The sequence below is a fragment of the Telmatherina bonti genome, assembly GCF_933228915.1.
Source record: "Telmatherina bonti genome assembly, chromosome: 24".
Taxonomy (NCBI): domain Eukaryota; kingdom Metazoa; phylum Chordata; class Actinopteri; order Atheriniformes; family Telmatherinidae; genus Telmatherina; species Telmatherina bonti.
The window spans coordinates 5,959,357-5,984,826 of NC_136633.1; the positions used below are offsets into that span (position 1 = coordinate 5,959,357).

Sequence of the window (25,470 nt, forward strand, 5' to 3'; positions counted from 1 at the left end):
ATAAACTATTTCTTTGTAACAACTCCATGACAAACAATATATCATAAACTACAATCCATCCCATCGTTATCAGCGACCTGCAGCGGTTTCATTTCACTTAACTGAAAAGAAAACTAAACCACCTTCTAGAAACTGGAGGTTTAATACATCACCATGTAAAGATCCTGACTTCATCAGTGACCTCAAAAGGGAAAGGTCTGTTTATAGAAAATAAAGACACACCAGGGACATCAGCATGTATTCTTTGGGAAGCAGGAAAAGCGGTGATGAGATTGGAAATAATCTCATTTTTATCTCAAAAGAAAAAGAAGGAGAATTAAAAGCATGTGAACTAGAGCAGAACTAGACCATCAGGAGAAGAGAGAGATGAGATGTTCAGCTCAGTTTAAATGATGCTCTGTGGTGACATCATCATAGTCATCAGCCAATCCCTGCTCAGCCTGGAAGGATGGAGTCATCTCCATGGTGATGGGCAGGTCACGTCCTGCAGACAGAGCAGGTTAGAGAGAACGCCATGATGATTGATTGATTGATTGATTGACTGGCAGGTCAGTGATGAGGCTTCAGAGTTACCTTTGTCTCTGTGTGGATATGAAGATAGCATGAGGAGAGTGGAGATGAAGTACGGACAGAACACCAGCAGGTGGAGGAGAACCATGAAGCCAAGACAGCAGGAGGATGAGGCAGGGGGCGGAGCTGCAGTAGTGGGCGGGGCTGTGGTTGTAGGTTTACCTGCAGAGAGAATCCCACCTGGTCAGGTGAGTGTTGGATGAAAGAAGTGTTGAAATGAGAGTGAAGCTCCTCACCTGTGACAGAGATCCAGCTGGGTGGAGACTCTCCATGACTGCTGATGCTACACCTGTAGAGACCTTCATCAGACCTGCTAACATGGTGGAGGGTCATGTGACCTGTAGACTCCGTCCTGATGAGGGAGCCATCTTTCTAGAAAGCAGCTGGGAGGTTGGAGGGAGGCTTTGATTGACAGCTCAGAGTGAGGTCATCTCCCTCCATCACAGGGAGGACAGGACTCTGCAGGATCACTGATCCACCTCAACACAGAGACAAACTCCAGCATTTCATCCATTTCCACACAGCTTCATCACCACTAACTCCACAGTCTCATCTTACCAGTGACAGTCAGGTTGATGCTGTTACTGGTTGCTCCCTCTCTGGACTCACACCAGTACACTCCAGTGTCTGACTGGACGGTGTAGCGGATGTTACAGGAGGGACCGGATGCTTCTCCCCATCTATCTCCACACTCAGACTGTGGTCTGGTTGTGTTTCTCCTCACCGTCCATCCAGCAGAGCCGTCGTCGTCCTCACAGATCAGAGACACAGAGACTCCTTCAAAAACCTGCGATCTGCTGGGACTGATGGTCAGACGAGCTGAGAGGGATGAAATGACACAACGATGATCTTTTCCATCAATGTGACATGAAATCATCTCAGACAGTTTGGAGGAACTAATGAAGTGAAAAACTGAGTGTGGATGAGAAAGTTGACTCTGGTAAAGGTTTCAGACTTCTGGACAGAAGGAGAGACAAACACTTTGAGCAGGAGACCAAAATGTTCTCTGACCAGCAGAGAAGCTTCCAGTCGTTTATCTGCAGGGTTCATCAGGAAGAAACATGGTGAGCGAGGTCGCCTTCCTCTTCTAGCAGCAGCTTTTATCTGTCAGTGCAGGGTGTGAAAGACGTGTCGCTGATGCAGGATCATTCTCTTCTTCTCCTGCTACAAGCAGAGCAGGTTCTCTTTCTGACATGTTTCTATGGAAACATGAAGCTGGATGATGGAAAAGATGCTGAACTTCAGATGTTTTCCATATTTCCTCCACATCAGGACTGCTCTAAAGAAATGTCCAGTATGTCTCAGAGAGGAGACCTGGAACAGCAGAGACACACCTGAACCAGAGTCTCTGTTTGTACCCAGTAAAGACAGATTTGACGTTTAATCATAATAAAAACTGCTCTTCTCTCTCTCTCTTCATCTCCCCGTTGCTGCAGTCTGGGACCCCTGGCATTGAGAGCCTTCACCACCACATGTATCCCATTTACAGCCCTGATTGCCAGGTATTGTGAGATAGTTTAATGTGCATCTGGGGCTTCCGTAGGAAGCCGGCCAGGAGTTAAGCTAGCAGTAAGGGAAGACATGTGGAACTGACTCCAATCTAACTTGCTAGGCAGGTCTGTGGTGAAGTGAATGGAACTGGTTGGAAGAGTAAATTAAATCACCAATAGTCTGACAGGTTATGTATTCAGAGAAATGGGATTACTGAACTGTGAGGGTGTCAAAATGGAGTCAGACGATGCTGTGCCGTACAGTGTGAACACACCATAGAGAATCTCCTTTTACACTTCCCCCAAAAGTTGGAAAAGAACCAAAGTGGATGTTCAACCCAGGGATTATAGAGCAGCTCACTGAACCTACAGACAGGTGTGCACCAATGTAGCCAGTTCCAAAGTGAAACAAGGAGGAGGTCAGAGTGAATTTAAAATAACTAAGAGAGTCAAGTGAGAGCCACATACAGCCCACACTGGACAATATAATACACAAGTTAGCCAGAGCTGAGGTCCTTCCACCTTAGGAGCATCAAGTGGGTTCTTGCAGATCCCGTTGGACCCCAGCTGCCAGAAATGGACCACATGAATAACTCCTGAGGGCAGAGCTCACGTTAACCTTGTTTCCGTTTCCTATGGGCAAATATTGAACAACATTTGTCAATTCAATTACATCAGCGCCTGACATTTTCCAGCAACTTATGAGTAAACTGCTGAAGGGTCTAGAAGGGACCATCGGTGTGATGGACGGCACACTTGTCTGCGAGTCTAATGGGAAGGAACACAACTGCCGTCTGGATGTAGTGTTACGCACCATCGAGGCATCAGGCCTCAAGCTCGATAAAGGTAGGTGCAGTTTGAGCTGCTGTTCTTCGGGCAGATAAACAGCGCTGATGGGGGAATCCCGATAAAAGAAAGGTGGAAGCCATTATCATACCACCCTGTCCTACAAATGTGAACCAGAGTCCGTGTTGGGATTGATAAACTATTTGGGCAAATTCCTTCCTGGCCTGTCCATCATGCAGCACCCGCTCACTAGCTTGCTTAGAAAAGAGACTGTGGGGGTCTGAGGGGAGCCTCAGGAGCAGGCATTCAGCAAAGCGAAAGCAGCATTTGTCTTGGCATCAGCACAAACGATGAGGTAGGCCGGCCATCAGTGGTCAGCCTAGATGCCAGCAGCTATGGCCTGAGTGGTGCCCTGCTTCAGGACCACGATGGAGAGCTGCTGGCCGTCGCCTTCTTTTCTCACACCCTGACAGATGTGGAATAAAAATATCCCTAGATAGAGAAGGAGTACTTAGCATGTGTGAGGACCTGTGAACACTTCACCCAGGGAATGGGAAAAGCCTGACCACAAGCCTTTAGTGCCCTTGATTAACACGAGACCTGAAAAAACCCTGTTAAGATGTCGGAGGCTACTTATTCGCCCGGATGCGATTGAAAGTCATCGCTGAAAATATCACAGGTAAACAGCTGGTGGAGAGCAGATGCGCTCTTGAGATGGCCCTGGGATGGAGATTACTTGTCAGACACTGATGGACAGGTCAGAGCGCAAGTCAACACTATGGTGACTAGCAAGCCAGTCAAGTCCCCCAAGCTTGAGGGCATCTACAGTGCCACACGGGGCGATGCCAAACCACAAAAAGTGAGTCCCTTCATCAGAAAGGATTGTCCACAGTTGATGGCCAAGATCTCACCCCTGCAAGGATTTCACACGACTCGGGCCCACCTTTCTGAAACAGATAGACTAATACTGTGCAAAGATTGCTTCGTAATCCCAGTAGCACTCAAATCTAATATCCTAAACCAGCTCCATGAAGGTCACTAGGGACTAAACAAGTGTGGGGAACGAGCCAGGCTGACTGTCTGGTGGCCTCGCATCAGAGCCCAACTTACCAAGACGGTGAGAACATGCAACTTCTGTGCGAAACACAAACCTGCACAGAGGGGTGGACCACTGGCAACAATCCCCTGCCCAGTGGCCTCTGCCAAGGGATTGCAGTGGATCTGTGTGCGTGAGGGTAAGAGTTTCTTCATTGTAGTGGATTTTTTGTTTGAGAAATTTCTTGACGACAAGCATGTGGTGTTCTGCCTAAACAATAGAGGGCAGTATGAAAGAGGGAGAGAGATGAAGAAGAGAAAATGAAACTGCCACGTTGTGAACCGTGTCTGTTCTGATGCTTAAGAAATAAATAAGAGTGGAAAAAAAGTAACTACAGTTACTTTCTGCAGACACCACAAATTAGCCAACACTAATCCAGCCAACACTCTTTCTACAAAATGTCGGAGAACCGCCAATCCTGTTCAAGGCATGGATCCGGACTTTTGACAATTACCTGCTAGCAATGTTGGGACCAGACTTGCCTGAGGCACGTAAGCGAGCTCTGCTTATTCATTGTTTGGGAGTGGAAGATCAGACTTTTTTACACTTTGATGGTCACTGATGACAAAAATGAGACAGTGTTGGTGGCTCTGACAAACGTTTTTACACCAAAAGTGAACGTAGTGCCAGAATATTACCACTTCAGACAACGAAGACAACGTCTTGGCATCAGGGAACGTTTATTGCTGGAGGTACCCCTCACCCTAGCCAAGGCATTAGCAATTGCAAGACAAATTGAAACCGCTGTGTCGGAACCAAAAGCCATGTGTGAGGGTGTGACAGATACCGCTGTGATCCAAGGACAACGGTACAGGAAGTTTAAGAAAGGCAAGGACCACATAAATCTCTTCAAACTGAGCAAAGGAAGGCATGTTACAGATGTGGGTCCACCCAACACACTGCAAACTTTCAAAGATGCCCTGCAAAAGAGGTTCTATGCAACTCATGCAAAAAGAAGGGACATTTGGGGAAATAACACGTCAGTCACTTCTGGGACTATTCCAATTTCACTATCTTTAATAGGAATGCTTACAGCCAGAATAGCATCATGTGCACAGTAAAAGTGGATGCTTTAGGAACAGGATGTCAGGACATTAAGCTTATGGTAGACACAGGATTAGCAGTGTCCATCTTGCCAGAAACTCTAGCTACAGAGCAGTTTCCAAAGGCCTCTCTTAAGGAACCTACACTCAAGCAAAAGGATTATGGTGGAAATCCTATTGCTGTGAAGGGGTGCTTACAAGGAAATGTAACATTTGGGGAACGGAAGGCGAATGACATGCTCTATGTTGTGGAACCAGGGTCTGCAGTTTTAGGCAGGGACTTATTCTCCTTACTACGAATGCAAGTTAAAAATGGTCAAGTTACATCAAAGCCTAACAAGCAGTGTGACCCTTCCATAGCAAATGTAGCAATAGAAGAGTTAGGCTGTGCTAAAGGATTCATCCATAGAGTGAAAATACGTCCAGAAGTTGCACCAGTACAACAGAAACAATGCAGGTTACATTTATCAGTCAGAGAAGCAGTGTCTAAGGAGCTGAGGAAACTAGTAGCACAGGACGTCATGGAACCAGTAGAGTCATCTGAGTGGATTTCACCCAAAGTAGTCACGACTAGAAAAGACAGACCAGACCAAAGGCTTTGTGTAGATCCGAGAGAACCTAACAAGGTAGTCATAGTGGACAGTTTTCCACTACCTCACATGGAGGAAATGTTTGCAGAACTCAGAGGAGCAACGCCGTTTTCCACATTAGATCTCCAAAGTACATATCATCAGTTGCCGCTACACGAAGACAGCCACAGCCTGACCACCTTCATTACACATGATGGCTTGTTTTGTTTCAAGCGGATGCAAGTTGGACTAGCATCGGCGCCCAGCTGTTTCCAGAGAATGATGTCAACCATACTAAAAGATTTGCCAGGGGTCGAGTGTTACCTTGACAATGTCATTGTTGCAGGTGCAACAAAAGAGGAGCATGATAAAAGACTGAAGGCTGCACTTGTGTATAAATGAGGCTGGGCTCAAAATTAATCATTCCAAATACAACTTCAGACAAACAGAACTATCATTCCTGGGACACTGTGTCAGGAAAAGGACTGCAGCCAGATGCATCACAAGTGACTGCTTTTTCTCAAGCACCTCCACCTACAGACTTGACCAACCTGAGGTCGTTTTTGGAACTAACGTCTTGGTACTCAAAATTCATACCAGACTGTGCAGCAGTGGTCGAACCCCTGAGAGCACTCCTGAGGAGAGCAGACACATTCCTATGGACACCGGAGGCACTAAACAACTTTGACACTGTTAAAGAGCTCATAGTTAACAGCCATGCACTGTCTCTATTCAACCCAAAGTTGCCCACTGTGGTTACAACAGATGTGTCTGACTATGGCCTCGGAGCAGTCCTCACACAGACAAGATGGAGTTGAGAGGATGGTTGCTTTTGCATCACATACACTCAACCAGGCAGAGAGAAAGTTCTCCACAGTGGAAAAGGAGACCTTGGATTGTGTATGGGCAACAGAAAAGTGGAGAACATATTTGTGGGGGAGATATTTCACATTACGAACTGATCACATTCCTCTCACAACCCTTCTTGCCTACAGGGGTCAAGGTCGTGCAGGTATGCAGATAGCCAGATGGTCATCCAGACTGTTATCATTCAACTACAGCATCCAGTACAAACCTGGTCATGAGAATGTAGACTGTTTATCTAGGCTCCCACTACCAAGCTCAGAACCAAGCGGCAACCTCCGGTGGTTAGAAGTGAAGCCTATGCGGAAGTGCATAAAACTGCAGTTTCCTCTTTCATCCACTAGGGGCTGCAAACCAGAGCAAATCCCCATAGAGTCCCATGTTAAAAAGGCCAACTTCATGGCAGAAATAAACACGTTTACAGCCTGGTTCAAAAATCCATTTTCGGTTTATAGGTCAGGTTTACCTTCTTGTGGGGGGTGTGAATTTTTTTCTAATTCGCCCGTTTCAAAGTAATTTAATCTCGAAGTTCGGCAAATTTAGGGGCGTGTCCTTTTGATTGACAGGTACCAATCTCCTGCTTCAAGTAAGAACGGTGAACAACTGCGGTTTTTAGCCGGTTAACAACGTGGCTTAGCTTTAGCCCGCTTACCTCCATTAGCTGGTTAGCTCCAATTATCTCTGGGTTAGCTCAGTTAGCTTTTAGCTACAGAAAGCTCCACCATGACGCTCACGGCTGCCCTCTCAGCTCCACCTCTTTGCCCATATTTGTATTTTCCGGGCGAGACGACGCACATGACGCTGCCAACATGGCGACATGGCATTACTGACAAACTCAAGCTGATATTTGAGAGATGGGGAATTCCATTAGAGCTGTTCAGTGACAAAGCCACACAGTTCACATCAGCATTGATGCATTTATTAAAGGTATCGAAGAGGATACAAGAGGCAGTGATGAAGGATTTTAACTTGTGACCAGAAGATCAGTTTAGCAGAGGTTCAGAAGTGTAAGGCTCTCTAAAAGACAAGTGATCCTTCCATCGGTGGATTTTATTCAACATTCAGGACATTCTTAGTTTCTGAAGAAGCCGTAGACAAAGGAGAATTACCATCCACCCTTCGGCAAGGCCTTATCCAAACCAAACAAAGATAAGTGAAGTATTGAGAACTGGAGACCAGTTTGTTTACTAAACAACGATGCAAAGATATTCGCCAGGATCTTCGCCAAAAGATTAAAATCAGAGTTAGATATTATTGATGAGGAAGAATCAGGTTTCATGCCTGGCAGAAACATGTGGAATTAACGTTTTCAATACAACTGTTATGGTGCCTCTCCTGTGTGTGGCAGTGGTGGGCGTGGCTTGTGCTCATCACGATGGATTACACCTCGTTCAGACAATCAGCGGCAGACTACTTAAGGACAGCTCAGCCTCAGATTGTTGTTTCACCCTGCGGTACAACTCTCAGCCTTGAGAATTCTTCTCAGTGGCATTTTCAAGTCGATAACCTGTTTGTGTTTTTTTCCCAGTAGAAATCCTGTCTGCCTGATTGCTACCCTTCTGCCCGCCCGCCTGTTCGCTTCCCAGCCTGTCAGTTTGCCTCCCTGCTTGTCTGCCTGCCAACCTGTCTTCCATATTCCTCTCAGAAAATATCCGGATCTGGAGAGGCCCAATAACATCGTGTTTGGAACGCTGAGCTGAGTCTGTGTGTGAATCCTTCGTATCGGACTTCAGCATAACAACACCATTAATAATCTTTAAAAACGAAATATATTTTGGAAATATAATTCTTTTTCTCTTACTTCATACTTTTCTCATTGAGGCTTTAACTGATGTATCAATGTATGTGTGTATGCACAAGTAAATATATTCATATATTTGTAGTGTTTTTATACTCTTTGTCCCTGTTTTCATTTACTTAACCCGACATTAACGGTTTCTGTTCGCTACATATCGGTTAAGTTGTTAAATCACAAATAAATGAAAAGAGGCGACTTTTGAAAGTAGTTATTGGCTAATTGTCTTGGGTTTGGTGTTCATGTATGCATGTGTAAAGATTATTTTGTGGTGTTTTTTTTTTTTTTTTTTAACTGAATATTCAATTCAGTTCAATTCAAGCTTTAAGGACACAGAATCCAGGTCCATAGAAATAAAAAAAAAAAAAAAAGAAAATCAAATTGAAAATAAAATGGTAGATACAATAAAACTGTTTTTCAACCTTTTTTGAGCCAGGGCACACCTTTTTTCACTGGAAACTCACAAGGCACAACACAAACTAAAATATTTTCTTTTCTTTTCTTTTTTTTTTTAAAAAACGCCCATATTATTCATATAAAGCCATCTTGTCAAAGTGTCTTGAATAGAAAATAAAGACAAGAAAAAAGAATGTTATTATCTTTCACCTGGGGCTCTTTGGATGACCACGTTGCTGCTTTTTAGACCAATCAGGTGAAATTGGCTCATTTCTCAGGGCACACCTGATAATCTCTTACGGCACACTAGTGGGCCACGGCACAGTGGTTGAAAAACACTGCGCTCAAAGAAGTGCAATGCAAGAAGAATTACAAATATAGGCAGGAGTGCCAGTTTTCCCAGACATTAGATGTGAACCTGACAGAGCTTATCCTAGGACAGAGTACTTTGGTGTGTAACGGCTCTATTTTAATATTCACAAATCGTTTTTTTATCGTGAAAAGCCTTTTGTGTTTCTGGGTGTATGAAAAGTGATTCATAAATAAAGTTTGATTTGATATAAAAACAAAAAAAGAAAACACTTGCTCTTTCTCCCCATTGCTGACTAATCTTCCTGACAGTGTGGAAATGAGCTTCAACCCCTCGGACTGATGAGGGACACTCAGCAGCAGTACACCGTCTCCTCCTCTTGGCGGCGCTGACGCACCGACACAAAGCCATGAAGAAGAAGTAGCTCGTTAGCATCCAGGCTATGAGGTTAGCAGGCTTGTTGAGTCCCTGCTGTGCGTTTCGGCGACAGCTTGAACAAAACATCTCCACCAACACCAAGACGACACAATGCAGCGCGATTAATTAGCACGTTAATCATCACGTGCTGGGCCGTGCTAATTATTAGCCCGTTAGCCTCGCTAACAACAGCTGCAGCAGCTTTCTGCACACTTTCAACACAGAACGGAGTTTTAATAAGAGCAGAGATGGAAACAACGGCGCCGAAAAGACGAGACAACAAGAAATCTCTGCGGGTGAAGGTGATCAGTCTGGGAAACGCGGAGGTGGGAAAGGTACGTCGTGTTCTGCTTGTTTTCCAGCTAAATCCTACCGACGTCCGGCTGGTTTGCGTCCTCACGTTTTATTCACATTATAATTATTATTATTTAGCTTTTATCACTGCCTCGTGTTGATATAAATACCTGTTTATTAAAAAGGGTAAATAACAAGCTGTGGCATGTAATGTTAGTAAGAACAGTGATTTTTGAGTCCAGCTTTAGGACGTCTCTACAGACGTGCATCTGAATGACACCAGACTCCGTTTAAAAAAATCTCATTACTTAGTTTTTATCACAAGTTTCCTCTGAATCCAGAACAAATCAGTAGATTAATGGAAAGACAAGGGTTCAGTCTACAGTTCGGCATAAAGATTAGTAGGATAAAGTAAATATATATAAATAATAGGGGTGGGCTCACCATCTGCGGGAGGAGCCGTAGGGGTCGGGTGCGATGTGAGCTGGGCGGCAGCAAGAGGCGGGGACCCTGGCGGTCCGATCCCCGGCTGCAGAAGCTGAAGGCTCTAGGGACGTGGAATGTCACCTCTCTGGTGGGGAAGGAGCCTGAGCTTGTGCGCGAGGTTGAGCAGTTCCGGCTAGATATAGTTGGACTCACCTCGACGCATGGCTTGGGCTCTGGAACCAGTACCCTCGAGAGGGGCTGGACCTTCTTCCACTCTGGAGTTGCTCATGGTGAGAGGCGCCGAGCAGGTGTGGGCATTGTCATCGGCCCCCAGCTTGGTGCCTGCAAGTTGGGGTTTACCCCGGTGGATGAAAGGGTAGTTTCCCTCCGCCTCCGGGTGGGGGGACGGGTCCTGACTGTTGTCTGTGCTTATGCACCGAAGAGCAGTTCAGAGTACCCACCCTTTCTGGAGTCCTTGGAGGGAGTGCTGGAGGTTGCTCCTTCTGGGGACTCCATTGTTCTGCTGGGGGACTTCAATGCTCACGTGGGCAATGACAGTGAGACCTGGAGGGGAGTGATTGGGAGGCATGGTCCCCCCCCCTCTGAACCCAAATGGTGTTTTGTTATTGGACTTCTGTGCTTGTCATGGATTGTCCATAACGAAAACCATGTTCCAACATAAGAGTGTCCATATGTACACCTGGCATCAGGATTCCCTGGGCCGCAGTTCGATGATCGATTTTGTAGTCGTATCGTCGGACCTGCGGCCACATGCCTTGGACACTCGGGTGAAGAGGGGGGCCGAGCTTCAACTGATCACCACCTGGTGGTGAGTTGGCTCAGATGGTGGGGGAGGAAGCCGGTCAGATCTGGCAGGCCCAAACGTGTTGTGAGGGTCTGCTGGGAACGTCTGGCTGAGTCCCCCTTCAGAGCGAGCTTCAATCCCCACCTTCAGCAGACCTTCGAACATGTCCCGAGTGAGGCGGGGGACATTGAGTCCGAATGGGCTGTGTTCCGTGCCTCTATTGCTGAGGCGGCCAGCCGGAGCTGTGGCCGTAAGGTTGTTGGTGCCTGTCGTGGCGGTAATCCCAGGACTCGTTGGTGGACACCAGCAGTGAGGGATGCCGTCAAGCTGAAGAATGAGTCCTATCGGGCCTTCTTGGCCTGTGGGACTCTGGAGGCAGCTGAGGGGTACCGACAGGCTAAGCGGGATGCGGCTTCGGCTGTCGCCGAGGCAAAAACTCGGGCATGGGAGGAGTTCGGCGAGGCCATGGAGAAAGACTTCCGGACGGCTTCGAGGAGATTCTGGTCCACCATCCGGCGGCTCAGGAGGGGGAAGCAGTGCTCCATCAACACTGTGTACAGTGGAGGTGGGGAGCTGCTGACCTCAACTCGGGACGTAGTGGGTCGGTGGAAGGAATACTTCGAAGACCTCCTCAATCCTACCAACACGTCTTCCAATGAGGAAGCAGAGCTGGGGGACTCAGGGGTGGACTCCCCTATCTCTGGGGCTGAAGTCGCTGAGGTGGTTAAAAAGCTCCTTGGCGGCAAGGCCCCGGGGGTGGATGAGATCCGCCCGGAGTTCCTTAAGGCTCTGGATGCTATGGGGCTGTCCTGGCTGACATGCCTCTGCAGCATCGCGTGGACATCGGGGGCAGTACCGCTGGATTGGCAGACTGGGGTGGTGGTCCCCCTTTTTAAGAAGGGGGACCGGAGGATGTGTTCCAATTGCAGGGGAATCACACTCCTCAGCCTCCCTGGTAAGGTCTATTCAGGGGTCCTGGAGAGGAGGGTCCGCCGGATAGTCGAATCGTGGATTGAGGAGGAGCAGTGCGGTTTTCGTCCTGGTCGCCGAACAGTGGACCAGCTCTATACCCTCTTTGGGGTCCTGGAGGGGGCATGGGAGTTTGCCCAACCAGTCTACATGTGCTTTGTGAACCTGGAGAAGGCATTCGACCGTGTCCCCCGGGGGCTCCTGTGGGGGGTACTCCGGGAGTATGGGGTACCGAACCATCTTGTACGAGCTGTCCGGTCCCTGTACGACAGGTGTCAGAGCTTGGTCCACATTGACTCTCACCGGATTCGTTTCCGGTGAGGGTTGGACTCCACCAAGGCTGCCCTTTATCACCGATTGTGTTCATAACTTATATGGACAGAATTTCTAGGCGCAGCCGAGGTGTTGAGGGGATCCGGCTTGGTGGCCTCAGGATTGGGTCCCTGCTTTTTGCAGATGACGTGGTCCTGTTGGCTTCATCTGGTCGTGATCTCCAGCTCTCACTTGAGCGATTCGCGGCCGAGAGTGAAGCGGCTGGGATGAGAATCAGCACCTCCAAATCTGAGACCATGGTCCTCAGCCGGAATAGGGTGGATTGCCCTCTCCGGGTCGGGAGTCAGGTCCTGCCTCAAGTGGAGGAGTTTAAATATCTCGGGGTCTTGTTCACAAGTGAGGGAAGGAGGGAATGCGAGATCGACAAACGGATCGGTGCGGCGTCTGCAGTAATGTGGACTCTGCGTCAGTCTGTCGTGGTGAAAAAGGAGCTGAGCCAGAAGGCGAAGTTATCGATTTACCAGTCGATCTACGTTCCTACCCTCACCTATGGTCATGAGCTGTGGGTTGTGACCGAAAGAACGAGATCTCGTATACAGGCGGCTGAAGTGGGTTTCCTCCGCAGAGTGGCCGGGCTCTCCCTTAGAGATAGGGTGAGGAGCTCGGTCATCCGGAAGGGGCTCAGAGTAGAGCCGCTGCTCCTCCGCATCTGGTCAGGATGCCTCCTGGTGAGGTGTTCCAGGCACGTCCCTCTGGGAGGAGACCCCGGGGAAGACCCAGGACACGCTGGAGGGATTATATCTCTCGGCTGGCCTGGGAACGCCTCGGGATCCCCCCGCAGAGTTGGCAAATGTGGCTGGGGAGAGGGAAGTCTGGGCTTCCCTGCTTAGGCTGCTGCCCCCGAGACCCGACCCCGGATAAGCGGCAGAAGATGAAGGGTGGGAAAATTCAATATCGGGATTTTTTGCTTCACAATTTTAAAATCGATTTTTTTTAAATAAATAAAAATAAACCATTATAAAATTTTTGGTTTTTTAAATTGTTTTTATTGATCTTTTTACTTGTCTTCTTGGACATTATAGCAGCAGAACGACTGTCTGGCTTATTGTTTTTTCCTCATTGAAATAAGGAAAAATAACGAACAAAAAAAGCTTTTATATTTTTCTTTTGTTTTTAATCAACAAAAATCAGCAATATCAAAGAACTGTGAGAATTCCAGGTCAAATCGGGACGAAAGCGTATCATCACAGCCCTGATAAATAACATTTATTATGATAAGTATCGTTCATTAGGAGAACTATGTTGGAGAAACAAACGGCTGTAAAACAGAAACTTGAATATCTGTGGTTTGAAACCGACTGAGATGAGCTCGGTTTCAGATATTTTCTGTTTGTGGTGTTTCATCCCGTCGGTGTGCAGATGTTTCTGCGGACGCTGCGCATGTTTCTGTAAATGCTGCGGATGTTTCTGTAAACGCTGCGGATGTTTCTGTAAACGCTGCGGATGTTTCTGTAAACGCTGCGGATGTTTCTGCGGACGCTGCGGATGTTTCTGCGGACGCTGCGGATGTTTCTGCGGACGCTGCGGATGTTTCTGCGGACGCTGCGGATGTTTCTGCGAACACTGCGGATGTTTCTGCGGACGCTGCGGATGTTTCTGCGGACGCTGCGGATGTTTCTGCGGACGCTGCGGATGTTTCTGTAAACGCTGCGGATGTTTCTGTAAACGCTGCGGATGTTTCTGCGGACGCTGCGGATGTTTCTGCGGACGCTGCGGATGTTTCTGCGGACGCTGCGGATGTTGCTGCGGATGTTTCTGCGAACGCTGCGGATGTTTCTGTAAACGCTGCGGATGTTTCTGCGGACGCTGCGGATGTTTCTGCGGACGTTGCGGATGTTTCTGTAAACGCTGCGGATGTTTCTGTAAACGCTGCGGATGTTTCTGTAAACGCTGCGGATGTTTCTGTAAACGCTGCGGATGTTTCTGCGGACGCTGCGGATGTTTCTGTAAACGCTGCGGATGTTTCTGCGGACGCTGCGGATGTTTCTGTAAACGCTGCGGATGTTTCTGTAAACGCTGCGGATGTTTCTGTAAACGCTGCGGATGTTTCTGCGGACGCTGCGCATGTTTCTGTAAATGCTGCGGATGTTTCTGTAAACGCTGCGGATGTTTCTGTAAACGCTGCGGATGTTTCTGTAAACGCTGCGGATGTTTCTGCGGACGCTGCGGATGTTTCTGCGGACGCTGCGGATGTTTCTGCGGACGCTGCGGATGTTTCTGCGGACGCTGCGGATGTTTCTGCGGACGCTGCGGATGTTTCTGCGGACGCTGCGGATGTTTCTGTAAACGCTGCGGATGTTTCTGTAAACGCTGCGGATGTTTCTGCGGACGCTGCGGATGTTTCTGCGGACGCTGCGGATGTTTCTGCGGACGCTGCGGATGTTTCTGCGGACGCTGCGGATGTTTCTGTAAACGCTGCGGATGTTTCTGCGGACGCTGCGGATGTTTCTGCGAACGCTGCGGATGTTTCTGTGAACGCTGCGGATGTTTCTGCGGACGCTGCGGATGTTTCTGCGGACGTTGCGGATGTTTCTGTAAACGCTGCGGATGTTTCTGTAAACGCTGCGGATGTTTCTGTAAACGCTGCGGATGTTTCTGCGGACGCTGCGGATGTTTCTGCGGACGCTGCGGATGTTTCTGCGGACGCTGCGGATGTTTCTGCGGACGCTGCGGATGTTTCTGCGAACGCTGCGGATGTTTCTGCGAACGCTGCGGATGTTTCTGCGAACGCTGCGGATGTTTCTGCAAACGCTGCGGATGTTTCTGCGGACGCTGCGGATGTTTCTGCGGACGCTGCGGATGTTTCTGCGGACGCTGCGGATGTTTCTGTAAACGCTGCGGATGTTTCTGCGGACGCTGCGGATGTTTCTGTAAACGCTGCGGATGTTTCTGCGGACGCTGCGGATGTTTCTGTAAACGCTGCGGATGTTTCTGCGGAGGCTGCGGATGTTTCTGTAAACGCTGCGGATGTTTCTGCGGACGCTGCGGATGTTTCTGTAAACGCTGCGGATGTTTCTGCGGACGCTGCGGATGTTTCTGCGGACGCTGCGGATGTTTCTGCGGACGCTGCGGATGTTTCTGTAAACGCTGCGGATCTTTCTGCGGACCCTGCTGATGTTTCTGTAAACGCTTCAGATGTTTCCATGTTTTCTCTGCAGAGCTGCATCATCAAGCGCTACTGCGAGAAGAGGTTCGTCCCCAAGTATTTGGCCACGATCGGCATCGACTACGGCGTCACCAAGTGAGTCCTCGCCACTCAGCGTGTGTGTAGGCGGTTGTACACCACAGTGACGTGTGTGTGTGTGTGTGTGTGTGTGTGTGTGTGTGTGTTACAGGGTGCAGGTTCGAGACAGAGAAATCAAGGTGAACATCTTCGACATGGCCGGACATCCTTTCTTCTACGAGGTGAGGCCGCTGTGGGCCCGGGACGTGGGAAGTGGGCGTCCTGCGGCGGGTTCTGACCCGGTCTGTGTCTCAGGTCCGGAACGAGTTCTACAAGGACAGCCAGGGCGTGCTGCTGGTGTACGACGTGGGCCTCAGGGAGAGCTTCGACGCCCTGGACAGCTGGCTGGGAGAGATGAAGCAGGAGATGGGCTCTCAGGCCAACATGGACAGCATCATCTTCATCGTCTGCGCCAACAAGGTCGCGATCACATCTCAGGTTCATCTACACATCTGTAGATGATGATAACGACCAGTAATCCCAGTTATCCCAGTAATCCCAGCAGCATGGTTAAAGGTTTTATCTCTGCTGTTAACCTGATAAGTAAACGCTGGAATGAAACTAAATATTTCTGATGGAAAATTTCCCTCCTTCATGTTTCAGTTTAGTCTTGATTGTTTCCTGGGGTTGAGATGCTGAGAGATTATAGATTATAGATTATGGATTATAGATTATGGATTATAGATTGTGGAATATAGAGTGTAGAGTGGAGAGTATAGAGTGGAGAGTATAGAGTGTAGAGTGGAGAGTGGAGAGTATAGAGTATAGAGTGGAGAGTGGAGATTTATTTAAGGACCGAGTTTGGGTTGTTTTTAACGAAGGAAACTCCTCCAGTCTGAAGTTCTTTAGACTGGGAACAGATCTCCATCACACCATCTGACGTCACGCAGACGGAGGCTGCAGAGGTCAAAATTCATTCAACTCAATTCCAGAATTTCTCTTTCAGACTGAAAAAGCCTTTAATCTGATCGGACTGGGAAATAAATGGAGTGAATGAAAAATGATCTTGATCATGAGATGAAATCAATCACAAACACACGTCCAGTTTTATTTAAAGTTGCTCTGGAATTAGTGGCTTTTGGCTTCAGACACTGTTTATTTCTTTTCATTTTCATTTATTTAATTTTAAACATTTTTATTTGATTTTGTTATGCTGTATTTTTCAGTTTGTTTTTGATATTCATTTAATTAAATTTGTTTTTATGTATTTGATTTTTCATTCCTTTTTATTTGCTTTTATTTTTTCTGTTTTATTTTTATTTTCATTTTATAATTTTAATTTAATTAAATTTGCTTTTATTTATTTATATTTTATTTTTCATTCCTTTTTATTTGCTTTTACTTTTTCTGTTTTATTTTTCACTTTATTTTTATTTTATTTAAGTCAAAGCGACCAGAGAAACGAGGTGATGACTCTCCACTCTGTCCAGGTGGACCTGACGAAGAGGCGGGTGGTGGACGAAGGTGAAGGTCGTTTGTGGGCGGAGTCTAGGGGCTTCCATTACTTTGAGACGTCGGCTCAGAGCGGGGAGGGCATCAATGAGATGTTCCAGGTATTCCTGAGAGACACACACACACACACACACACACACACACACACACACACACACACACACACACACCTGAGCAGGTGTTCAGAGCTGGAGATGAAGCTCTAAACGGCGTCTCGTCTTCCTCAGGCCTTCTTCTCCTCCATCACCGACATGTGTGAGAATGGCGGGAAGCGGCCGGTGTCGGAGGTCAGCGTGGGCTTCACCAAAGAGCAGGCCGACACCATCCGACGCATCCGCAACAGCAAAGACTCATGGGACATGCTGGGGGTGAAGCCTGGCGCCACACGGTGAGAAAACCTCCGCTGAGATCTGATTGGTCGGGTAAGGCCCCGCCCACCAGGTTGAAGCCCTGAACTAAAGACGTTTCCATGACAACAGTTGAGCCAAATTTAACACAACTCATTAATATTTACAGAAAAAACAAGTTCTATAAGAAAAATCAAGAATTGTCAAAACTAACCGATCCTTGGCGTTACCATGACAACAAATGTGAAGGTCGGGAACATGAAAGAACGACGACGCTAACGGAGACGAAAGGTTGAGAAACCGTCGCTTCGTGGACCTTTTCTGGTCGTCCTGACCGGCTGGACTGCAGACGGAGCCGCCGAGCTGAGGCTCGGTGGGCGGTTCCCACCGCCGCCATCATGGCAGCATCACGCCTGCCTGTTCTGGAGCCCCCAGTGGACAAAGGGGAAACTGCAGGTTTTCTGTTGACAATGTCGCTGTTTGACCTCCGCTAGCAAACAGCTTAGGGTACAAAATCTCATCCGTAGTCTCTGTTCAGACCGAGTCGTGTCTCCATCTGAAGTCAGGCGGTTTGTCGGTTTGAGAGGCGACGATGTTCGTTGTTTCGATGTTCGGGTTCGTCTACGTTCGTTCCCCGCCGTCCAGCTGCTGGTTGTTCCTCACCGCGTCCTCTTCCTGCTCCGTTAGCTTTCTGCTCGGTTCCTGCAGAGTTTCCCCTTCTGTCATCTGCACAACGTCAGCAGAAAGGCCTGAAGGTCAGCGGGTCGTTGCCGGCCTCCAGGTAGAGCTGGAGTCACTGGTATCACTGGTATCACTGGGGCAATGAGCCGATGTGCTGGTTAAACTGGCTGGAAGAAAATGTGTGTGTGTGGGTTCTCTCCGGGTTCTCTCCGGGTTCTCCCTCCCACCGTCCAAACACATCCATGTTGGGTTGGTCACTGTAGGTCGCTTTGGATACAAGCTTCTGCGACAGTAGAGTAGAGTAGAGTAGAACAGAGCTGCAACTAACGACTATTTTATTAGTCGACTAGTCGGATCTTTTCTTTGTTTTTTAATTTAGCATGAGGTTTCTTTAATTATGTGAAAAATGGTTTTTCTATAAAAGAAAACTTTTAATCAACTCTGTGGCTGAAAGGCGGGTTTACAAAAAGTCCTGCGTTGTAAAACCACCTGACAGGAACCGTGCTCCGTCAGTAGAGATTTATATTATAAATATAATAGGACAGAGAAATGTTTTTTTTAAAATAATAAATAATAATAAATCAAGTAAACACTTTTCTTTAACTGTAAACCAGTAAAACAGTAAATCAAACTTGTTTTGTGAAGTACAATCAGGGGTCAACAGTTTTACAATCAGTCTGACGGTTTTTATGACATTTAGAGCTGAAAATAAAGAATTCAGAGTTTTCCAAACAGACTGAATGAAAAGAGCTTCATGTTGCAGATCAGGATCTCCAGACCGACTCTGAGGACGGTCTCCTGCTGCAGGGTCGGCTTGCTCTGCAGAAAGGCTCCATGGAGCCTCTCGTCTTCAGGTGCATTTAGTATAAAATCCTTTAGTCAGGCAGACGACACGTTTTATTTCTGCTGGTTAGCGAGAAGTTAATCTTACCGAGGCGAGTCAGACTCGTTTCATCTAAACGCCCGACGTCATTCCTCTTTAGATGCTCCTGCATCACCGACGTGCTGCCATGAGGAGCGACGTCTGCTTTGCAAACTTCCAGGAGATCTTTTTGTTTTCCTTATCCGGGTTTAAATGTTCCCGAACCTGAGACGTTTTGTGGCGTTGTTGTGGCGGACGCTGCCGTTTCTGTGGACATTACCGCCCAGCAGAGACGCTGTTGCACATGGCTGCGACTCGACTGAGATTATAATGAAGTAAGATGCCTCACTCTGTCTGAAAAACACTTCTGACAACAACAATGGAATCCATTGTCGACTGTTTTTATTGTCTATTTTTGTCGACAACGTCGACGAATCGTCGCAGCCCTAGAGTAGAGTAGAGTAGAGTAGAATAGAATCTTCCTGCTGTGACTCTGAACCGTGTGACATCGTGAAGGACTGAAGTCTCTCAGCTGAAACCCGTCTAGCTCTTCCAGTTTGCGTCTGAGGCAGTTTAAAGGGGATTCTGTGAATATTTAATGGGTTAACTGGTTTCTCTGAAGACTAACCGTCCACTCAGGAACGTTTACTCTTCACCTGGTAATTATTCTCCATCCATCCCAGCTCGGCACCGAAGCTTTGGCCGGTGCTCCTTTTATACCCAATGCAGGCACCCTCACCAGTTTCCAGTTAATCCACTGGTTGGAGAATCTCAGACTGGTAAATCTGCCGTGGTGTTGGTGTGTCTAACTGGTTCCACCTCTTGGTTTGCAGGGAGGAGGTGAACAAGGCGTACAGGAAGCTGGCGGTCCTGCTGCACCCGGACAAATGCGTCGCCCCCGGCAGCGAAGACGCCTTCAAGGCGGTGGTGAACGCCCGCACTTCGCTGCTGAAAAACATCAAATAACACACACACACACACACACACACACACACACTGGGACTGAGGGCTGACACGCAGCCCAACCAACGGTGTTTATTTATTTATTAGTATGTTTACTGTTAACGTGTTTGTGCCATGTTGCTCGCCACCGTGCTGCACGCCAACCTGTAGGTCGTTTACCTGGTCGCTGGAGGATGATGAGGGCCACACGATGAAGACTTCTGAAGTTACACGGAAACATGAAGTTTTTTCACGTTTGTTAAAATTTCCTCAAAATTTAGTGAAAAATCCAGTCAAATAATTAAATTATTATTAAACTTTTTATTGAGGTCAAATTTCCCGATTAAAATGAGATTAAATTTTTTAATTTATTATTTCATAATTTTTCTCCCAAATGCCAAATGTTTGAAAGAGAATTATTAAATTATTTTTACTTTCTAATTTAATTGGGAAGTTGTGTAAACTATAAAAATCCATATAAAAAAGCTTTATTAAAAGATTTTGTATCTAAACTAACCTGAAATCTTCCCAAAGAGAAAAATGTTTAGTTTATTTCTCTTTAAAGACAAAAGTAGAAATAAATTAAAATAATAAACATTTAATGTTTGTTTTTCTGGTTTTCTGCTTTAGATTTTAGGGAATAAAGTGTCATTTTGTAGTCGAAAAATGAAACTCATTGGAAGTTGTGTAAATGTTTAAAATAAAATTTATTAAACAGCAAAATCGTTGAATGAAAATAAAAAGTAAAAATTTAGAGACGTGAAAAAAAGGGAAAAAGTAAAATGTGATGTTTGGGTTTAGATTCGCTGCTGGACATACAGAAGACTTTCTGCAACCCACTGCGATGTTTATAAACGTATCTTTTCTTCCCAGTCGACGAGAAACGACTTTCAGACGGTGAAACTGAGACTTTTTATCATCTCGTGGAAAATCTGATGCAGCGACACGTCTGTAAAACGTCGTTCCACGGTGACCTTTAGCATCGTTAGCATCTTGGTTTAAATGACCTTTGTTTCTGGATCCTCTTAACACATGATGGAGCTTTAAGCTGCACTGGTTTCTGGAATCTTCCTGAGTCCATGCACTGGTTTCCAGTAGAGAATCATGTCAGGATCACCAGTATCCAGCCTTGTCCCAGCATACAGAGATTCCTTCTGAATATTTAGATTTTAGAGCCAGTTTGTCTCAGACTGGAGAAGTTCTGTCCATCTTTCCATCTGAACTCTGCTTTTATACCATCATGTTTCTGACTTGATGATTATTAACCAGATTATGTTCTCCAGCCAGCTGCGGCTTCTCTTCCAGATGTTTACAGATGTGTTGCTGCATCAGATCCATAAGATGTTTCGTTGCCTGACATGGTGTTTGATGCTTGTGTTTCCTTGTGCCATTTAGCGTTTAAAGCTCAGTAACAGGAAGTTTTATTTCCAGAAGTTTCCTGCGTTCGTGGCTCTCGTCCGTCTCCACACGGTTTCCCAGTAAAACCAGTCTTCACAGCTGCTTTGTGTCCTGGATGAATTCTGCCGTCTCACGACATTTAATGATGATGTTCCACTGAAGCCTGCCGTCTGATGTGTTTGCTGCCACGTCGACACAACAGAGATGTGATGAAATGCATGTTGAATATGGAAATGTATTCTTTAATTGTCATGTGACCGAACCAGTCGGCTGGATCCCACCGAACCAGTCGGCTGGATCCCACCGAACCAGTCGGCTGGATCCCACCGAACCAGTCGGCTGGATCCCACCGAACCAGTCGGCTGGATCCCACCGAACCAGTCGGCTGGATCCCACCGAACCAGTCGGCTGGATCCCACCGAACCAGTCGGCTGGATCCCAACCAACCAGTCGGCTGGATCCCACCCAACCAGTCGGCTGGATCCCCACCGAACCAGTCGGCTCCGTCCCACCGAACCAGTCGGCTCCGTCCCACCGAACCAGTCAGCTCCGTCCCATCGGCTTGATCCCAACCAACCAGTCGGCTCCGTCCCACCGAACCAGTCGGCTGGATCCCACCGAACCAGTCGGCTGGATCCCCACCGAACCAGTCGGCTGGATCCCACCGAACCAGTCGGCTGGATCCCCACCGAACCAGTCGGCTGGATCCCACCCAACCAGTCGGCTCCGTCCCACCGAACCAGTCGGCTCCGTCCCACCGAACCAGTCGGCTCCGTCCCACCGAACCAGTCGGCTCCGTCCCACCGAACCAGTCGGCTCCGTCCCACCGAACCAGTCAGCTCCGTCCCATCGGCTTGATCCCAACCCAGCAGGAGGAGCAAACGCGGGGCTTTGCTGCATTTCCTGACTGATCTGAGCAGCGGAAAGCTGTGCAGTGAAACTGTTTCCAGGAACGGTGAATCTTCCCGTCGCCGCTCCAGTTGACACCGTGGACAATTATTAACCTCATACTGGGGCTGAGCTCACTAAAACGTACGTTTGTGTCACATGTTGAATTCCTCAAACCCTTCTTTTCTAGTTTAAACTCATGAAACTGGTTTAGTTCCCAGAAACCTTTTTTGGCCTTTTTGTTAAATAACTAACATTTTTAAGGTATTTTCCTTCATTTTATTTATCAGCCAAATTCTTGTTCCCCAAACATTAAACCTGCCAAACACGTCGGTTCCCTCAGTGGTTCCCATTAAAACATTTCATTTATAAGCATTAAACTGGTTCATGCGTGTATGAAACCAGTTCAGGCCAGTAAATCGGCCATGCGGCTGCAGACTGACAGTCTAAGCGGTCGCTGGGTTAAAACGTGACGCGATGAGCCGCGGAACATCCGTTAGATCCCTGATGCACTTTACACAGACGTTCCTCCATGTTTCCGTTTGATCTCTTAACCGCGTTTTGAAGCACGATCTGTTTCTTCCACGAGGCTGGACGTTTACATGAAGATGATGATGGACATCACGATGAAGAGCAAACACAAGGACTTTTTTATCACATTGTGTTTGACACAACAGACGGCATGAAACGTGTTATAGTTTTATATTTTTACATACGTGTGAGTGTGTGTCCACAGGAATGAATAAAAAGCTTGAGCTTCCACCTGCTGGCGTCGCCCGAGTGGTTTTTCTGGAACATTTCAGGGTGAATTCCAGCCGCGTGTTGAGGTGCGAGCTGACGGGTCACATGGTCGCCTCTCTGAGGACAGAAGATCAGCAGTGTGTGAGGAACGTGTGATATGTTGTCCTCCAACATGTGACTCCTCATGTTTATCCGGAACTAACGGACTTTCTCTCAAGTCACACTCGTTGTTTCAGACACAGAGGCTCACAGCAGGAATGTGTCCCAGTCGCACTGCTGGAGCGCAAGACCAGAACCAGTTCAGAACCAGTACCAGGTCCTGTTCACTGTAGAGAAGCAGGGTACAGAACCAGTACCAGGTCCTCTTTCCTGCAGAGATACACGTACAGAACCAGTACCAGGTCCTCCTTCCTGTAGAGAAGCAGGGTACAGAACCAGTACCAGGTCCTCTTTCCTGCAGAGATACACGTACAGAACCAGTACCAGGTCCTCCTTCCTGTAGAGAAGCAGGGTACAGAACCAGTACCAGGTCCTCTTTCCTGCAGAGATACACGTACAGAACCAGTACCAGGTCCTCCTTCCTGTAGAGGTGCAGGGTTCAGAACCAGTACCAGGTCCTCCTTCCTGTAGAGGTGCAGGGTTCAGAACCAGTACCAGGTCCGTGGTTCTGGTTCTTTGCCTGGCCCGCCTCCCTCCTGCTCGGTGGTGTCAGAAGTTCTCAGCTCTCCACAGCTTTGACACCAGTTCTCCAGTTGTTCTTTCCCCAGAACCATTTCTGCTGGGTTCTAACCACACCAGACCCTAGGAAGGATTTGACCCAAACTTTCTAAACTCCTCCACCATCTGCCTGATGAAGTTCCAGTGATTTCCCCATGGGTCAGATAAGAGACCTATCTGTCCTGGTTTTGCAGAATTTCAGTGTGGTACCATGGACCAGAACCAATGAGGAGTGAAGACGTTACTGGGATTATCTCATGAGCTGTAAAAGACGTCTTTTGAAGCCTTTTACACTTTTGCTGTGTCTGTTTATGAAAAGCCGATTTGGCTGGGAGCGCCTCCAAAATTCAAGCCCCAGCACGCCCTACTAACGTGTTTGCACTTCGCGTGCGCACCCCAAAGACACCCCAACATACGTGCCCGGCCAGATTGTCCTCCCACATTCCACATTCCCTACAGATGAGCCAAATTCCTCCATAATGCGCGGTGGTCTCTGCTACTACAGCGCCTGGCAGCCAATGGGTTAAATGAACCACATCAGGCTGGTTTCAGACCTTTCTGATAGATTTCAGTTTGTTAGTGTAAACTTTCATGGAGTCCCTTGAGGTTCCTGTACGTGGACACATTGGACATGCTTCCAATGGGGGACGATATTAAACAGCAGTTTCTAATGTTCGTTTCTATGCAGATGATACTCAGATGTTCTTCTCTGTGATTTCTGATAGATTACGTCTTAAAGACATAAAGAGCTAATGGGGGGTCGCTAATGAAGACCACCGGTCTACGTAATATTCCCAGTTTGAGGAGCATCCTGTCTCAGGATGAACCAGAAAAACTTGTCTGTTGATCTGTTTCTTTTAGTCCCAGAAAAGTTCTGAAAAACCTCCATCTGATCCAACATGGTGCAGGAGGGTTCTCCGGACAATTATCGCATTTTTCTTCAGTTTTCTCTTCATCGGCTTCCTGTTTTTATTCCTGGTTCTGGTCCGGATGGAGGTTCTCCCTCCTGGTTTTGATGGAGGCTTTCCCTCCTGGTTCTGGTCCTGATGGAGGCTTTCCCTCCTGGTTCTGGTTCTGCTGGAGGTTCTCCCTCTTGGTTCTGGTCCTGATGGAGGCTTTCCCTCCTGGTTCTGGTTCTGCTGGAGGTTCTCCCTCTTGGTTCTGGTCCTGATGGAGGCTTTCCCTCCTGGTTCTGGTCTGGATGGAGGTTCTCCCTCCTGGTTCTGGTTCTGCTGGAGGTTCTCCTTCTTGGTTCTGGTCCTGATGGAGGCTTTCCCTCCTGGTTCTGGTCTGGATGGAGGTTCTCCCTCTTGGTTCTGGTCCTGATGGAGGCTTTCCCTCCTGGTTCTGGTCTGGATGGAGGTTCTCCCTCCTGGTTCTGGTCTGGATGGAGGTTCTCCCTCCTGGTTCTGGTCCTGATGGAGGCTTTCCCTCCTGGTTCTGGTCTGGATGGAGGTTCTCCCTCTTGGTTCTGGTCCTGATGGAGGCTTTCCCTCCTGGTTCTGGTCTGGATGGAGGTTCTCCCTCCTGGTTCTGGTCTGGATGGAGGTTCTCCCTCCTGGTTCTGGTCCTGATGGAGGCTTTCCCTCCTGGTTCTGGTCTGGATGGAGGTTCTCCCTCCTGGTTCTGGTCCTGATGGAGGCTTTCCCTCCTGGTTCTGGTCTGGATGGAGGTTCTCCCTCTTGGTTCTGGTCCTGATGGAGGCTTTCCCTCCTGGTTCTGGTCTGGATGGAGGTTCTCCCTCCTGGTTCTGGTCCTGATGGAGGCTTTCCCTCCTGGTTCTCTTCTGGATGGAGGTTCTCCCTCCTGGTTCTGGTCCTGATGGAGGCTTTCCCTCCTGGTTCTGGTCTGGATGGAGGTTCTCCCTCTTGGTTCTGGTCCTGATGGAGGCTTTCCCTCCTGGTTCTGGTCTGGATGGAGGTTCTCCCTCCTGGTTCTGGTCCTGATGGAGGCTTTCCCTCCTGGTTCTGGTTCTGATGGGGTTTTCCTCTCCACTGTCTCCCTGAGCAGCTCAGGATGGAGGATTGATGCAACCTGTTGGTTGGGTCAGGATTTA

At 47.9% G+C, this 25,470-nt stretch overlaps 1 protein-coding gene and 1 pseudogene across 2 annotated transcripts; one reads left to right on the top strand and one right to left on the bottom strand.

Moving 5' to 3' along the window:
• Nucleotides 1–380: 380 nt before the first annotated feature.
• Nucleotides 381–1,447, bottom strand: LOC306773911 (Fc receptor-like B; annotated as a pseudogene). Its single transcript has 4 exons — nt 1,129–1,447; nt 807–1,049; nt 574–732; nt 381–484 (listed from the first exon to the last, which is right to left on the bottom strand). The product of its transcript is annotated as an Fc receptor-like B (transcript).
• Nucleotides 1,448–9,368: 7,921 nt separating this feature from the next.
• On the top strand, nt 9,369–22,686 carry dnajc27 (DnaJ (Hsp40) homolog, subfamily C, member 27). Its single transcript, XM_079264000.1, has 7 exons — nt 9,369–9,671; nt 15,322–15,404; nt 15,499–15,568; nt 15,642–15,806; nt 16,817–16,939; nt 17,066–17,226; nt 19,562–22,686. The coding sequence occupies exons 1-7, from the start codon at nt 9,585–9,587 to the stop codon at nt 19,692–19,694; spliced, it is 822 nt and encodes a 273-aa protein (XP_079120126.1). The 5' UTR covers nt 9,369–9,584; the 3' UTR covers nt 19,695–22,686.
• Nucleotides 22,687–25,470: the final 2,784 nt, after the last annotated feature.